Source organism: Raphanus sativus, chromosome 9 (assembly GCF_000801105.2).
Source record: "Raphanus sativus cultivar WK10039 chromosome 9, ASM80110v3, whole genome shotgun sequence".
In the NCBI taxonomy this organism is placed as follows: Eukaryota; Viridiplantae; Streptophyta; class Magnoliopsida; order Brassicales; family Brassicaceae; genus Raphanus; species Raphanus sativus.
In genome coordinates, this window is record NC_079519.1 from 25,084,434 (window position 1) to 25,101,692 (window position 17,259).

The 17,259-nt window shown below is 39.2% G+C and overlaps 3 protein-coding genes across 16 annotated transcripts; all 3 read left to right on the plus strand.

The window, feature by feature from the left end:
• Positions 1-444: 444 nt before the first annotated feature.
• Positions 445-1,196, plus strand: LOC108823912 (peptidyl-prolyl cis-trans isomerase). The gene has a single exon (XM_018597223.2). The coding sequence runs from the start codon at positions 515-517 to the stop codon at positions 1,028-1,030; it is 516 nt and encodes a 171-aa protein (XP_018452725.1). The 5' UTR covers positions 445-514; the 3' UTR covers positions 1,031-1,196.
• A 5,402-nt stretch (positions 1,197-6,598) lies between these two features.
• On the plus strand, positions 6,599-8,085 carry LOC108826959 (uncharacterized). Its single transcript, XM_018600303.2, has 3 exons — positions 6,599-6,899; positions 6,993-7,512; positions 7,609-8,085. Exons 1-3 carry the CDS (start codon positions 6,749-6,751, stop codon positions 7,949-7,951), a joined length of 1,014 nt encoding a protein of 337 aa, XP_018455805.2. The 5' UTR covers positions 6,599-6,748; the 3' UTR covers positions 7,952-8,085.
• Positions 8,086-15,344: 7,259 nt separating this feature from the next.
• LOC108826137 (elongation factor 1-delta 1) lies at positions 15,345-17,224 on the plus strand. Of its 14 annotated transcripts, none has more exons than XR_008938800.1 (7): positions 15,345-15,677; positions 15,972-16,085; positions 16,171-16,287; positions 16,373-16,466; positions 16,542-16,706; positions 16,798-16,893; positions 16,973-17,224. XR_008938800.1 is itself a non-coding variant. In XM_056994514.1 (6 exons), the coding sequence occupies exons 2-5, from the start codon at positions 16,000-16,002 to the stop codon at positions 16,593-16,595; spliced, it is 351 nt and encodes a 116-aa protein (XP_056850494.1). In that variant the 5' UTR covers positions 15,345-15,677; positions 15,972-15,999; the 3' UTR covers positions 16,596-16,624; positions 16,769-17,224. The 14 variants fall into 14 exon arrangements, 4 of the variants coding, with proteins under 4 accessions (XP_056850494.1, XP_056850495.1, XP_056850492.1 ...); XR_008938801.1 differs by having other exon boundaries at positions 16,542-16,672; positions 16,769-16,893; XR_008938803.1 differs by having other exon boundaries at positions 16,542-16,624; positions 16,769-16,893.
• The last annotated feature ends 35 nt before the right edge of the window (positions 17,225-17,259 follow it).

The window sequence follows — 17,259 nt, forward strand, 5'->3', positions numbered from 1 at the left end:
AATTTGTTCCATTGCACTTTTTTTTCTTCTTTTGAACAATTAACTAATGGTGCACTACTGACAAAAAAAAACTTATGTTGCACTATTTTTATGGGCTTAGTATATAATTGTTCTCTTCAACGACACAAAACCAAACAAGAACCAATCGTGAAATTTACTTCAATATCCGGCCCAGCTTACCAAGCGGAAAGCTCACTTAGCTAAACGATGTCGTATGATCATAGTCCCGCGAATCATGTTCTTATCCAGTAAAAAGTGGAAACAACATATTCTCTGCCTCGGATCCACGCAACTTTTAACCCTAGTCAGATTCAACCTAACCACAGTTAACCTAACCCCTCCACGATTCTCCCACGTGTACAAATCGGACGATCAATAAAATACTCCTTTTAAAAATGATTCCATCGCTTTAATTCGTCCCCTCCCTATATCAGTCCCCTCTTCGTCACCTAACCTCTTAGCTAAATCACACCAAAACCCTAATCTCTCAAATCTTCTCCCCAAACACAAAAAAATGGTTAACCCTAAAGTTTTCTTCGACATGAGCGTCGGCGACAAACCCGCCGGCCGCATCGTGATGGAGCTTTACGCCGACACAACCCCCGAAACCGCCGAGAATTTCCGCGCCCTCTGCACCGGCGAGAAGGGAGTCGGCAAATCCGGAAAGCCGCTCCACTACAAGGGCTCGGCCTTCCACCGCGTGATCCCCAAGTTCATGTGCCAGGGAGGAGATTTCACCGCCGGGAACGGGACCGGAGGAGAGTCGATCTACGGCATGAAGTTCAAGGACGAGAACTTTGTCAAGAAACACACCGGTCCGGGCATCCTGTCCATGGCCAACGCTGGTCCGAACACGAACGGATCTCAGTTTTTCATCTGCACTGAGAAGACGTCGTGGCTCGATGGGAAGCATGTTGTGTTCGGTCAGGTTGTTGAAGGGATGGATGTCGTTAGGAACATTGAGAAGGTTGGATCTGACAGTGGAAGGACCTCTAAGAAGGTTGTGATCGCTGACTGTGGTCAGCTTTAGATCTGGTGATGAGAAAGTGTGAGAGAGAGAGTGGTTGATCCAATGGTAGCTTTGTGTTTTTCTGTTGTGTTTTTTTTTCTTTGTTCCCGTTCTTCTCTTCTTCGTTTCGATCTTTGTGTTTCTGTGGCTACCATTGAATAATAATGATAATGATTAATCTTAGTTATTAATGCTCTAATTTAATCTGTTTAAACGTTATTATCTAACTTTGCTTCGTAGAATAGTCAGAGCAGAACTTGTGACGACTAAAACGTATACGTTGCTAGATAGAGACACGTTGTAAAGTACTGGATCTCTGAGATTTTTATAAAAGAATGGATGTCATTTGTCGTTTCTTTAGATGACTCCAGGGAGCAACTGAAAAGTAAATGTTTATTGATTTGATATTTTTCGTAATAAACTCTGTCCTCATGTTTTGCACACAAGGAAAAAAGTGAATCTATGGCCCAATACGAATCTGAAAATTTTCGTTTGGAATCACACAAAATCTGGAGTTTACTCAGTCAAGACCGGTTATGACCTCCTCCAATCGACCAAACGGAGCCATACACATGTAGGAGTTCGAGAACCGAGTTTCACGTGTCTACAAAGCCATGCATGGAAGACCAAGGCTCCAAGCAAGATGAAGCATTTTCTGTGGCAGGCTATCTCAGGCTGTGTGGCGACGGCAGAGAGACTCACTTATAGACACCTGGGCACCGATAGGAGTTGTCCTAGATGTGCTGCCCCAGTGGAGTCGATTAATCATCTTCTTTTTGAATGCCCTCCTGCTCTGCAGGTGTGGGCTTTATCGGACTATCCGTCCCTTCCGGGTTACTTCCCGAGTACATCTATTTACCAAAACATGAACTTTCTGTTTTGTAAGAGAAAAGAGGTGTCTCCCATGAGACCACAATTCGATACCTTCCCATGGATCCGTTGGTACATTTGGAAGGCGAGGAACAACAAACTCTTCAACGGGAAAGTCGTATCCCCGATGGATACTCTCCAGCACGCGTCACTTGAGGCAGAATGTTGGAGGAAAGCTAATGAAAAGGAGGAAGAAAATGAAGAACATGACGATCCCCCTCCTACAGAGGTGGAAATAGTGCCCCCTTGGATACCTCAAATCCCTACCTGCCAAATCGATGCTTCATGGATCGATCATGGCAGCGTCAGTGGATTAGGGTGGAGTCTAAAGGATCAAATGGGCTATGAAGTCTTTGGTCTACGGGCATGTAATAGGAGCCTCTCAGCCTTACATGCTGAGATGGAAGGGTTACTCTGGGCAGCCTCATGTATGAGAAACATGAGGATGACCACAATGAGGTTCGAGACAGATTGCACGGATCTAGTGGATATGATCACAAACCCGGAGGAGTGGCCTGCATTTGTAGCAGAGATTGAGCTATTTCGGAGCCTCCAGGAGGATTTCGAGGATATAAGAGTGTCTTATATTCCGAGAAATCGGAATGGACGGACGGACGCTTTAGCAAAAGATGCAAGAAAGAGAGGATATATCTTTTCCCATATAGATCAGACCCGGTCAGACGGATGTGCTCCTCGGAGAATCGGCTCGTCTAACCACCACTTGATCTAATGAAGATGGGCAGCTGACAAAAAAAAAAATACGAATCTGAAAATTTTATATGAACGGTTCATTACTATATTTTTCAGGCCCATTTGCTCTTCCTTCCGCTTGCAACACTGGAATTATATACGTGCAACACTGGAATTATATACGTTAATACTTACTATATCATTGCCGCGAAATTATTGTCAAATTGAAGTCTAAATACACTACGTTAATTATAAATATGAGATTCAAGAGCTTTCTACAACTAGCTACTACGACGAAGTGAACCAGTTACCATACATCTTTTATGAAGGCTGGTTGTCTCTCCTTCAAAACCAGTGACGAGCGATCTAGTGCCTTTTAGTTTGGTTGTATTGAAACCCATCCACATGAAGGTACAACTTAAGAATGCATATATGGAGCTTCTAGTGTCAATCAATACGCGAGATATCTCGAAACTTACAATGAATAGTTTTATGATTAATGCATCGTCGTGAGATTTGTCAAGGTGAATCGTTTCACTTTTGGGGAATATTGTTTCCTGATTGGTGTAGGCGATGGATTACATCCCATCACAAGGCCCAACAAATAGCAGGATCTGGCCCATCAAACTAAGGAGTCGGCTCAGTTCGGCGAGAAGACTTGTTGGCTTGATGCAAGAGTATTTTTAGGCGACCGCACGGCCGGCTAAAAGCTTACAATCCCGAAAGCCATCAAACTGCTCGTTTACTCAGGCCATCGAGTAAAAACCCACATATCCTTTGCTCGGCCCACCGAGTAAAGATCCACGGCTCATTTACTCAGTCCGTCGAGTAAAAGCCTGCCGGGATCGATTCATATTAAGGCAAATGGAGGAGGACGCCCATAAATAGAGAGAAAGTAACAACGTGGAAGGGATCCAAAACAGAAAACACTCACTTAATGGTTAGAATTAGGATTCATCTTACCTTGCTTTCTTTGCCGATTTGTATTTTCCCGGCCAGCTGTCTGAGCACCGGCTTACTTTCACCGTATATTCCTCTCTTGTAACCGGCTAAACAGCTTCTAATCTAATAAACGTCTTTGTTAAATCCCACCGACGAGTTTTGTCTCTCTTACTAGTTTCCCGATCAAATTCGGTTCAAACAGTTGGGCCGTCCATCGGAGTAATTTCTTTGGATATATTTTCGGTCCTTCCTTTATAGATTGTATGTAGTTTATTGAATCTCAACAAAATTTTGAGCCACCAAAGATGCATATTAGTTTGGGAGGTATATCCCCTAGCCCCAGAGTACTGTGAGTTCTTAAATATGAAAAGCTTGTAGTTAAACTTAGTAAATGTGTAGCTCCATGTAATTTTTAAGTGGGTTTGGACTGCAAGGCACTGGTGGAAGTGAAATAATTGACTTCATTGATCTGCCGGATAGACTAAGAAGCTTCAAGATGAGGTATATCCTTAGCTGAGGACTGGCTGGTGATCTTAATGACTTTTCTTCGTCAAGTCATTTCCTCTTCAACGAAGTAGGCTTGGAGATTTCTTTTGGTGGAGTAGATTTTTCTCTTTCCTTGGATTTCTCTGATTTTTTTATGCTTGTTTTACTAAGAGAAGGATTCGGGTTTGACATTCTTTGGTGAGGTGTCCCTTTTCTTATGGAACTTGCAGAACGTTTCAGGATCAAAGTTCACTTTCTTTGTCTGGGAGGATCTATTGATGGTTTAGTTATGCTCGCTAGATGATGGACCGTTCGGTCTGGTACCGTGTTTGCTAGAGTAGGGGCTGATTACAGTGAGAAATGGCGGTCTCTTCTTCTAACAAGCAGAAAATCTGAAGCGCGATGTAGTTGGGTGTCGAATTATTAGTTCTTCTTTGATGAAAACTAGACCTTGGTATTTAGTGATGTTAAAACCGTACTGGTTCACGATTTGAGATCTTACTTGAATGTATCAATTTTAGGATACAAGTGTTTCGTTTTGCCCTTGCACTACTGAAAAGAGGGGGGCCTTTTTAACATTTTCTTTATTGAAGATGGAGTAGCGTTTCAGGAAATTAAGCGGTTAGAGTATGTACAATGGAGTTTATAAACCCAATCCTTAAAAAAAAAATATATTAAAATATGATTTTTGTTGGTTTCCGTGTCGGATCAGTTTCAAAAAATCTGAAACTAAGGATTGATCCATGTTGAGTTTCGTTACTGTATCGCGGACCCCACGACACGTAGTGGTCCATGATTAGTTAGGTTTTTTTCTTTAATTAAACAAAAAAACTAACAAAATAATAAAATTTTTTTTTGAAGGATTCTACAATGGATGCTCTTACTAGTTGAGTGAAAATGTCTATAGAATTTTCCTATAGGTTGGAGAACCATGCTAATGCACAATTGCAGATCATGTTTGGTTTTCGACGAAAATCCTATGGTAACCTGCGTTTTTTTTCTTTCCCTTGTCGTTGAGAGGGGCTTTACTGCTCTAGTTATTGTGAGTCTGCTTCCATGATGGTAATCAAACAAGTATTGGTGTTAACATTCACTAATGCATGACTTTCCTACACTACAAGAACCTCTTTTCTTAAATCAAGAAAACAGCTGAACATGTCTTTGAAACTGCAATAATAGTGGTTCGATAAATCTATCCTATTAAAAGTGAAGTACAAATGAGAAATAACCCTTATTTTTCTTCTTTATTTACAACAGAATGCCACTGGCATTAAACACAAAATTTTGCTTAATTGTTCAACAACATTTCACGTAATCCTCACTGAAAAGGCCCATTACGTTTTCTTTTTCAACAGTTTATGGGCTATGTAATGAATAACCTAAATGCCAAAACTAATATATGTCAATAGTTATGTAGTTTTAAGAATCTTTTTAAACCAGATATTATATCTATATTATTTACACAATTGGATTGTTTGAAAATAAAAATAGTAGAATAAATGAGATATGTTTGGAAACATGGATAATAGAGATGTGTACTTTTTTTATTTACATATTTAGCCATTATATTTTCAATAAGTTAATAATAAACGAGAATTGTTTACAAAACAATAATAACATATTTATTATTTCTTTTATTTAAAGATTTCAGCCTCATTCAGATATTTCTAAATTTCAGTTTGAATTATATTCGGATCTTTGCGGGTTTAGTTCGGTTCAGATAAATCATTTAAGTTATTTTTAAAATTCATTATATATTTTAAATTTCTTAAAATCTATAAATAAAATAATATATTGTATATAAATCTGAATAACATATGTCAGAATACCTAAACTTAACATATAAATTGGTTTGGTTTAAATTTTGGATCAAAAATCAATAATTATTTTAAATATTTTTGGTGTTTTGAGTGCACTTCCACTATGTTAGATATTTATATTTGACTATTTCTATATATTTTCAAGTAATTAAACCAACCTAAAAGTATCATATATATTATGGATGTTTTTATATACATTAAAACTAAAATAATTAATATATATATATGTATATAAATATTTTCGGATATATTTTGATATCCAAAATACTTCGGTTCGAATTGGTTATGGTTTCAGTTGTCTAAAGATCAAAATTTTGAATAATTTGGATACTTAATCAATTTTGGTTCGGGTTTGGTATTACTCTTTCGGATCGTGATCGGTTCGGTTCTCCAGATTTGAATTTTTTATCCAGTTTTGATATTGATATAAAAATAAATAACAATATATTTTTGAAATATACACCCGCACGGGCGTGCGGGTCAAAATCTAGTAGATAGTTAAATCTGTAAAGTATGTGCCGATATGGCTTAGGAACTGCGCACGTCGACTAAAATTTATTTTTCTCTTAAATTTCATACTTCACGTGTTGTACGTGGAACTGTGTTCACATTAGTTACAGCTCAACACAACTATATTCATACAAAGTCTTGAAATATTTATTGCTCAGCACAAAAGGTTAGGGATATAATTAATAATCCATTACAAATCTTGGAGGCAGAAATATTAATGTTCTTGAGTCGTACAAATACTCTAATGTTCAGACCATAAACTATAGTTTTTTTCTTGTCCATTGTCAACAACCACATTTAATATTTTAGCAGTTGAAGGTTGGAGAAGTGATGATTTCCTTTTTATTTACTCTTTTCATAACTTCTCAGATTATTCTCTTCTTCTTCTTCTTTATTGCTTATAGGCCTGAGAAGATATCAAATGGATTCAAATCATAATATTATCTTTGTGGCCTTTCTTATTCTTTGCTTAACTGTGAATGGAGTTACCGGATATGCCACGGTCACGGGCACGGTGTTTTGTGACCAATGCAAGGATGGAGAGAAATCTTTGTTCGATTTTCCCGTCTCCGGTAAGTTAGTAAGAATGACATTGTAGACACTTTGTGTGTTTGCTGTATCTCTGCTCTTGTTTGTTAAGATTGTGTGTTGTTTATTTCTTGCAGGAATCAAGGTTAGTGTCACATGTTTGGATGAAAATGGACAAGTCTATATGTCAAGAGAAGAGACCACTAACTGGCTTGGAGGATATGTGATGAGATTCGACGGGACACCGGATCTAAGCAACTGTTATGCTCAGGTTTCAGACAATGGAGCTCAACAAACCTCAAGTAGTAGTTGCAGCATCGCTTCAGGTCCTACGCAGAAACTTAAACTATTGTTTAATTTCTTTGGGATTGAAACTTTCGTTGTGGATGCCCTTCTTGCTCAGCCGGTTCAGCCAATGTCTTCTTGTCCTAAACCACCACCAGCTTCGGTCATGCCTCCTCCCCAGTTCCCGGTCATGCCGCCTCCTCAGGTTAAGCTTCCACCTTTGCCTCCAATTGTTCAAGTCCCGGTCTTACCTTCTCCTAAGGCCCCGGCCATGAGTCCTCCTCCAGCTACATCGCCACCTCAGTTTAAGCTTCCACCTTTGCCTCCAATCCCTCCAGTTCCATTTGTGGAGCCCTCAGCTTGTTCTCACCAGTGAGTTTTCTACTTAACTCATTGCTTTTTACATATATCAAAATTGGCCAACCTATCTTAAATACATAACATTTTGGATTTGTGACTTACATATAGGTTATGGATAAGACCTGAATACAGATGCTACTGGAAGGTGATAGGTCCAGACACGAAGGTTGCGGTCGCGTTTGGACTAGTAGCCGGGAGGAGATATGGTAATGATATGACAGTACGGGAAGCGCTTAACGGGAGAGGAGAAGCCTACAAGACTCTCCTAAGGGAAGCAACAACTGCATTACTCAATTCATACAACTCTCTTGGCTTTCCTTATAACTCTGTTGCTGTGATCACATATACAAATATGGCTCTCCTTGGGAACTCGGAGCATGATGTTCTCATGACAGCTATCCGTTTCATCAAGGCTAACTCGGGGACTTGCAAATTCACAGTCTGCCAGTGATCCAGTGTGTTTTTAATTATTATTTAAATACTCTACACTTTCTTCTTTTCCCAATGTTCTTGGTAAAAGCTTTGATAGTGAAGACTCAGAAAAATGTTCTTTTATATTTCTTGATTCTTAAGGTTTTACAATGACTAGCATTTGCTTAAATACACAAGTGGGAAAACCCTAGTTCCTATTACACTTGTCTTCATCTTGCTTCTCCGAGAGATCCAAGGGCAGAGAATGAATTGTGCAGTTCAGGACCACACGGTTTCGTACATGACATCATGCTCTGCTTTTCCTTTCTCTTCTCCACTCCAACTCTGTCTTTGTCTTCTTGTGTAATAACCGTTGCAAGTGATTGAGCTGGAGTGGGCTTTTGCTGGTTTGAGAGTGGCGTGGGCTTTTCTGAGTTGGGCCTGCTAATATCCCCTCTCAAACTAAGCGTGGGAGGAACGTCAACGCCTAGTTTGAAACGTAAGCTGCAGAATGGTGCCGTCGGAAGCGATTTCGTAAAGATATCTGCGAGTTGAAGTCGAGCCGGTACGTGTTTAACTTCCAGAGATCCCAGCGCTACTCTTTCACGGACGTAGTGATAATGAGTCTCAAAGTGCTTCGAACGTCGATGAAAGGCTGGATTTGCAGTCAAGTAGATCGAAGACAGGTTGTCTCCGAACAGCTGAGGCGTGACAGGAAGAGAAATGCCCAGCTCACGAAGCAACATGCTCATCCACGCCAATTCCGACGCTGTTTCAGACAAAGAGCGGTACTCAGCCTCCGTAGAGCTTTTAGACACCGTTTCCTGCTTCTTTGATGACCAAGATATAAGGTTTTGGCCTAGAAAAGTACAAAAACCTCCTGTGGACCGCCTTGTCTCTTGGCAACCCGCCCAATCACTGTCACTGTATGCCCGGAGTGTACAGTCGGTGTCGTTAACAAGAGAAATTCCCATCGAGATTGTCCCCTTGATATAACGCAAAATCCTCTTCAGATTTGCGAAGTCAGCAACAGACGGGGAGTGCATCTTTTGGCACACATAGTTCACTGCGAACTGCACGTCCGGCCTTGTCAGGGTCAAGTATTGGAGTTTTCCAGCCATTTTTCTGAAGTAAGAAGGGTTGTGAAACGGTTTGTCTTGATCTGGCACTTTGTTGAGCTGTAGCGGCAGAGGAGTATTCACTGGTGAGCAATTCTCCATTCCTGCTGCACCAAGAATATCCACTGCATATTGTTCTTGGGAGAGGAACAAACCACCTTCATGAAACGTCGCTTGTATCCCAAGAAAATAGTGAAGTCTTCCCAAATCTTTCATTCTGAACTTTGAGTTCAACTCCTCTAGAAGCTTGTTCAAAGTTGCAGAGTTGTTGCCAGTGATAGCCATGTCGTCCACATACAACAAAAGCATTATTATGTTCCCAGCTTTGTTGTATATAAACAACGATGGATCCTTAACACTGCACACAAACCCAAACTCGATAAGGAAGTCACTGAATTTGTTGAACCAAGCACGTGGAGATTGCTTGAGGCCGTACAATGATTTGTGGAGGTGACAGACGTGATCTGGCTTCGTCTTGTCTACAAAGCCTGCCGGTTGCCTCATATATACAGTTTCCTTAAGATCCCCATGCAAAAACGCATTTTTAACATCCATCTGCTTCACATCCCATCTCATGATAGTCGCAAGATGGAGGACTGTACGCACGGTAGCTGTTCTCACAACGGGACTGTAAGTCTCCAGATAGTCGACTCCTTCTTCTTGGTTGTTCCCTTGAACAACTAGACGAGCTCTGGGATTTTTTATTGTGCCGTCGGCGTTGAGCTTGTATCTGTAAATCCATCGATTTCCCAACACGTGCATATCAGAAGTTCTGGGAACAAGTGACCATGTGTTTGTGATGATACAATTATCGAACTCTTCACTCATAGCTCCGTTCCATTGTGGATCTTTAAGAGCAGCAACCACTGAAGTAGGCAAAGGATCTGTTGGTCTGTGAGCCAGAAGAGCATATTTGGGATTCGGTTTTCTTATCCCTGCTTTCGATCTTGTCACCATGCTGTGCTGAGATGTTGATATCGGTATTGTCGTCTGTACGGTCCCACTAGTCCTTGAACCGGAGTCTACCGCTGAGGTACTAATAGATGGCCTGTCAGCTGCCTCTGCACTTATGTCTTCACGAGGCTGAGAGTTTCTCAACACACTTGTGTTACTCGTTAGAGGTGGAAAGTCTGCAGCATTGAACAGAGGAGGCGTTGATATTTGGACAGTTGATCTCAACACTGGTGGAGCTTGATGTGACCTGCATTCGGCCTGCACTGGTTCCTTTGACATGAAGCTTCGTTGCCATGCTTCTAGAGAAGGCGTGACAGTCGAAGAGTGATAGCTTTTGTACAGAGATCCGAAAGGAAAACTCAACTCATCGAACAACACATGTCTTGATATGTAGACACGTCCTGTTGGAGGGTAGAGGCACCTATAGCCTTTATATTTCTCATTGTATCCCAGAAAAACACAGTGAAGAGAGCGAGGATCGAACTTGTTTGCAGCGTAATCTCGTAGCATAGGATAGCAGGAACACCCAAATGATCGCAGAGCAGAGTAATCTGGTGCTTTTCCATAGAGAAGTTCATATGGAGTTCTTTTGTCTGACAACGCTGATGAGGGAAGTAGGTTACTCAAGAAGTTGGCTGTGTAGAAGGCTTCCACCCAGTACTGCTGTGGTGTTCTGCTTTGAAACATCATCGTCAGACCAATCTCTGTAACATGTCGATGTTTACGCTCTGCTAAACCATTTTGTTGCGGAGTGTAGGGGCAGGAGATGAATTGTTGAATCCCTTTGTCTCTGAGATGTTCCACAAACTTGTTGCTAGTGAACTCACCTCCTCCATCACACTGAAATATTTTGATTTTATGGGACAACTGGTTCTCGACTAACTTCTGGAACGACACAAATGTTGAGTAGAAATCAGCTTTGGTCTTTAAAGGAAACAACCAACAGAATCGAGAATAGTTGTCTATAAAGATGACATAAAATCTGAATCCTTGATTAGAGGTAACAGGTGATGGACCCCAGAGATCACAATGAACTCTCTCTAAGGGTCTAGAAGCAACAAAAGTAGAATCAACAAACGGCAACCTACAACTCTTCCCTAGTTGACATGACTCACACATCCTCATGGTACTTTTATTGATAGAAATGAACTTATTATGACTCAGATACTTCAAGGTCTGATCTTGTGGGTGTCCCAACCGCCTATGCCACACCTCATCACTCGCAGCAGTCTGTCTTGTTGAGTAGTGAGCTTGAGGCTTCGGAGATTGGAGACTGTACAGACCATCACGGGTGTTTCCTTGTTTCAGCAGATTTTGTGTTTGCTTGTCCTTCACAAACACTCGGTTAGCATCAAACTCAAAAGAGCAAGGACAGTCATTGGTGAGCTTAGACACAGACAACAACGATTTAGTAATACCAGGACACACTAATACATCTTTAAGTGGAAGTGATGTACCTGACGTTGAAGCAATGTCTGCTGATCCGACATGAGTAATCGGCAAGAAACTTCCATCACCAATGAGCACAGCATCGTTTCCTCTGTAAGGTTGAGCATAAGCCAGGTGCTGAGGTGAGTTTGTGATGTGAGAAGTGGCACCCGAGTCTGCTATCCACTCAGCACCACCAGAATCCGTGATGTCTGTAATGCGCATTGCTGCCATCGCTGCTGGCATCTCTTCTTCGCTGTAAGTGTTATCGAACCTGTGCCAGCATCTCAGTGCGGAATGACCATACAACCCACATATCTGACATGATGGTCTATCGTTGGAGGAGTTAGACGACACTGAAGAGCCAGACCGTGACCCTGAAGATGACAACTGCTGGTGAAATCCGCGGCCTCTTGTTGAAAACGACCCTCTACCTCTGTTACTACCGAAGCGTCTGTTAGATTGACCTCTTCCTCTGGAGTTGTAGTAGCTATTCTGGTTGTTAGAACGCTCTACATTGAAGGCCATGTGGGGAGACACTTCAGTAGGAACATTGTATCGTTGGATGCGAGAGTCATAGCTGTAGAGGCGAGGAATGTGATCTTCCAAGGTAGGGTTTGGTAGCATGTCAACGGATCCCTCAATACTGGTTATGAGAGGCTCATAATCCTTCCCCAAACCTTGAAGAGCAGCAAAAATTTTCATCCTTTCAGGTACAGGGCTTCCAATCGAGGCTAGCTGGTCACAGATGAGCTTGACTTCGGTGAGATACTCTGACATGGACCGTTCCTTCTTGGCCACTGTCTGGAGTTTTCGTTGGAGTTCAAACAGACGTGATGACGTCGGTCTGTTGTAGTGTTGGGCTAGCGCTACCCAGATCTCGTGAGAAGTGTTGCACGAGACAACAAGACTCTGGATTTCTTCAGAAAATGACCCTAACAGCCACGACTTGATCACTTGGTCAGTTTGAAACCAAGTGTAGTAGTCAGGGTTCGTCGCTGCTGTTGTTGTACCGTTGATTCCCGGAACGGCAAGCGTTGCTGGAGGTCGAGGAGAAGATCCATTTACAAACCCTAGCAAACGTTGACCGTTGAGGAAGGCTTCGAACTGATTCTTCCACAAGAGATAGTTTCTCTCGGAGAGTTTGACTGTGACACAGTTAACTATGTCTAGAGCTGGTGGCGTGTAAAGTTCAAGAGCTTCCATGGCTCTGATACCATAAAAGCTTTGATAGTGAAGACTCAGAAAAATGTTCTTTTATATTTCTTGATTCTTAAGGTTTTACAATGACTAGCATTTGCTTAAATACACAAGTGGGAAAACCCTAGTTCCTATTACACTTGTCTTCATCTTGCTTCTCCGAGAGATCCAAGGGCAGAGAATGAATTGTGCAGTTCAGGACCACACGGTTTCGTACATGACATCATGCTCTGCTTTTCCTTTCTCTTCTCCACTCCAACTCTGTCTTTGTCTTCTTGTGTAATAACCGTTGCAAGTGATTGAGCTGGAGTGGGCTTTTGCTGGTTTGAGAGTGGCGTGGGCTTTTCTGAGTTGGGCCTGCTAATACTTGGGTTATGTTTTGTAACACCTACTATGAAAATATATAGAGTACTTTGGATTTTATTAGAGTTTACATATTAATTTATGCCCTTCTAGTAATATGGACAAAAACAATCGAACTATTGGGCTATATGTTCTAGTCAAACAGTACCCGCCTCCCCCATTACATTTTCAGAGTCAACGAGACCGGGATTAAGGACATCTATCTAATCAACCGACACTTCCGGTGTCCCGTTACTGATTTCAAATATTCCAAATCCGTTTTCTCCTGTATGAATTCTCACTCCAACCATTTCCGACACTTCTACTCACAATCATGCGCACAAGAGAAAAGAAAGGGAGAACAAATGGATTACTCAGTGGTTCGGTTTTAGACTAGCTTCCTCGCATAAATCTTTATACTACTCAACGCGAAACAAGAACCGACTAACCAATGACAATCAGCATTTCACACAATCAAACAAAATAATAAATTCATTCATCACCACACGTAGAATTATGACTCCATTCAACCTAGAGCTCTATGACCTACTGCACGTTCAAGAGGTCAACTCTGATCCCCCACCACGGCATCCCTATGTGATTACATGCCTTGTATGTTCAACATCCACTTTCCGGAATGCGGTTCATCCTGCGTACGCTGATCACTTCCCGCCAAGACTCAGAGTGACTCAATTTAACCGGTGCCACTATTCCTACCCAGCCGATGCGGTCTCGCGTTTCGTGTCTAAACCACACCGTTTTCGGTGTTCTATCAATTCATTTCTTTTCCTCACTTTAAAAAAAAAAAAATCAATTCATTTCTTTTCCTTCATCATATTCATTCATTTCTAGACGCCACCTTTTCTTAGAAAGATATTTAAATTTGAATAATATTTCTCTATATTAAAATGAGTGGATTTAAAAAATTTTGTACATCGATTAAAAAGTTACAAAATTTTATTCAATCTTTTTAGTTTGTTTAAAAACAACAATAACTACAAATAATTCAATCAATAAAAAAGTATACTGCAGAATATAAATTTTTGAAATATTAAATTGTATTTATTTTTTATATAGAAACTTGAAAATATCACTTAAAATGAAACATTTTTTTTATAAAACACCAGTTAAAATGATACGGAGAAATTATTATATTGTTTATAATATATGAAACTGATTACGATTGATAATCTTACCATTATAGATTTTATAGTTTATTTCATTAATCATGTAATACTTTAATCAAATACGAGACATTTTTGATAAACACATTAACTCATTTATATCTAAAATGTATCAAAACAAAATTTGACCAATGCAGACCGGTAAAGGATTACTATATCAAAGTATATATTTTTTAGATTATAATATTATGTTATAATATGAATCAGTTAATAGATTTTTTTTTTGAAAACTGTATTAAAAATTACTCTTACAAGTTTAAAATATAAATATATTAACATCACAAATTAACGTTTTCACTTTATTTCACAAAATTTAAAACTGAATTTTAATCTGATACGCATGTAAAAAACATAAAGTGACATACTTTATATATTATTTTCATCAAATTTTAAATATTTAAATTAAAATATAACAGTGACTATAATTTTTATTAAATTAAACACTTAAATCAAAATAACTAATTAAAATACATAATTTACCACATTTGAATAAAATTATATAAAAATAAACTACATAAACTAATGCAACTAATATTTATATTAAATATTTTTTTTTGTAAAAATAATGATATCGCCTTTTACAAACGCGGGTCAAATTTAGTTATATGCATAAAGGTGATTTTTTTGTGTTTATGCACACGCGCATATATACATATATATATATTTTAGTGTCAAATTATTTAATATTTAGTTTTCATTTGTTTATACGTTTCAAAAGGTTTTGTTAATATGCATGAAAAGTGAACATAAGATATTTGTTAAATATTAAAATAGTATTATTTTAATTATACATGTGATTTTGGTTATACTAATTTTTATCGGTTCAATTATTTATTTTTAGATATGCTGGGCCGTATTTAACTATTTATTATCCAAATTGAACTATATTTTCTTTTGGTTCTAATTAGATTAAAAATCAGACTAATTTTGTTGTTTGGTTTACTTATTTATTTTTAGATATGCTGGGCCGTATTTATTATCCAAATTGAACTATATTTTGTTTTGGTTCTAATTAGATTAAAATCAGACTAGTTTTGGATATCCAAAAATGAAGAACCAACAACAAAAGTAGTCTGATTAAAATCTTCAATTTACTTTGTTAAAAATGGGCCGACCTTTGTATTTAATAGGCTTTGTTGAGAGGTGTAGCTCTCCAACATAAAAACACCTCTTCTAATCTTGTTACATAATCGGTCTATTTAAGCCATGTCTTATCAGTGTTCACAACTTTTTTTTCTTAGAAAGTTCTCAGAGCTTGTTGTTTTCATTTCTTAGACCATCTGCAACGGGAGTACATTGAGAATCCTTAGCATTTTAACCTAGGCAAATAAGAGTAGAATAATATTATCTAAGCTAAATAACCTAAGGATCAATCCTTAACTAAGGGATTTAAGGATTTGATCCTTAGGACAGCTGGCATGTGGAATTGGTGTGGCTGATGTTTTGTGTTTCGTGTTGGAGAAAAAAAAAAATCATTCTCCGGCAACCCTCCGCCTCACTCACTCGTCTTCTTCTTCAAGTCATCTCCCTTGCAACCCAGGTATGCTCCCTCTCCCTCGTTTTCCATCGGTATAGTTGTTCTCACGATTATTATTAGATTCGTTCGATTTCGAAGTATATATTTTTCTATTAGTATCTGATTGAAAAATTCAAAATTTGATGTTATCTATCAAACATAACCTTTTTGAATTACGAACCCTAGATCAATGCGTCGTGTCTTGTCTTCTTCCTGTTCTGAGCTAATGTCTTAATGAATCTCTGTTTCGATATTTTTTTTATTTTACCAACATAACGTTTCCTGTTTCTGATCTGTCCTGATTTGCTATATGTTCAGTGAAAAAAGGCTCGAGCTTTAGTAAACAATGGCTGCTTCTTTCCCAAACTTTAACTCTGACTCTGGATTGAAGAAGCTTGACGAGCATCTCTTGACTCGCAGTTACATCACTGGGTATGATTCTATGATCCTAAAGTCTCGACTTTTTTTTCAAAACTACAAGAGTAAACAAGTAGTTTCCTTTGTGTTTGTTTTACAGATACCAGGCTTCAAAGGATGACATCACTGTCTTTACAGCTCTTGCAAAGCCCCCAACTTCACAGTATGTCAACGCATCTCGTTGGTACAGCCACATCGATGCCCTCTTGAGGATTTCGTAAGCTTCATCTTTGGTTCCCACTTATTTTTATGTTTTTTTGTTGTTTGGATTCATCTGATGTTTGTGTCTGTGTTTTGTGTAGTGGTGTCTCTGCTGAAGGAAGCAGTGTCATCGTTGAGGGATCAGCCCCAGTGGCAGAGGAGGCTGTTGCTACTCCCCCTGCAGCTGATTCTAAGGTATGCTCAGATTGTTTCTCTTCTCTTATCTTCTTATTATGATATCTCTTGAAACAGTTTGTAAAGTAAGGACAGATCACACAGAATGAACAAAGAGATTCAGATAATGCTGACCAAGCTAAGGAATGAGATGGAGGCTGCAGGTTACAAGTCCATTTGTGAGTGATGTAATGGTTTTCAACATGTAGCTACCAGCGTATTGTCCTGTACAAAACCTCTTATTGCTCATTTTACCTCCCTGTGAGTATTGATTCTCTTATACTTGGGTTCCACAGTAAATTAGCAACCATGTCTTTATATAGATCTAGTGTAACGAGCTGTGATTTTTGAGGTTGCTTGTGCTTTGCTAATGGCTGGCGAGAATTTGGAAAACCATGTTGATGTCAAGAATGTTCTTGTTGACATGGGAATCTACTTCCAAGTGCAGGTAGAAGAGTTTAGTTGCTATGTATTTCATGAGTGCTATTTGATGTCAGGAAGTAATTCGTTATCTATTTGTGTTACAGAACTCAGGAAGCTTCTCCATTTGTTGCATCATGTTCATTATGTCAGAATCCATAGAGAATTCCAAATACCCTGTTTGAACTTCTTGGGTGTTTTGTGTTATAATGTTAGGTGCTCTGCTTTCAGTGTGAATAAACCAGCCTCCTTAAATTAAGTTGTGATTATCTCTTTTATTTTGTTCTTGTTCTTTGCCAAAGCTTTCTTTTTCACAAGTATTAAAAACTCCAAGTTGGAGAACACCATTGAACTTCAAATTTGGAGATGAGTTCTTAACTATTCAAACACAAAA

Coding starts and splice junctions, on each gene's coding strand:
- LOC108823912 (XM_018597223.2), top strand. CDS start 515: ATGGTTAACCCTAAAGTTTTCTTCGACATGAGCGTCGGCGACAAACCC.
- LOC108826137 (XM_056994512.1), top strand. CDS start 16,000: ATGGCTGCTTCTTTCCCAAACTTTAACTCTGACTCTGGATTGAAGAAG. Junction 16,086..16,170: donor ACTCGCAGTTACATCACTGG/GTATGATTCTAT, acceptor TTTGTTTTACAG/ATACCAGGCTTCAAAGGATG. Junction 16,288..16,372: donor GATGCCCTCTTGAGGATTTC/GTAAGCTTCATC, acceptor TGTTTTGTGTAG/TGGTGTCTCTGCTGAAGGAA.
- LOC108826959 (XM_018600303.2), top strand. CDS start 6,749: ATGGATTCAAATCATAATATTATCTTTGTGGCCTTTCTTATTCTTTGC. Junction 6,900..6,992: donor GTTCGATTTTCCCGTCTCCG/GTAAGTTAGTAA, acceptor TATTTCTTGCAG/GAATCAAGGTTAGTGTCACA. Junction 7,513..7,608: donor CCCTCAGCTTGTTCTCACCA/GTGAGTTTTCTA, acceptor ACTTACATATAG/GTTATGGATAAGACCTGAAT.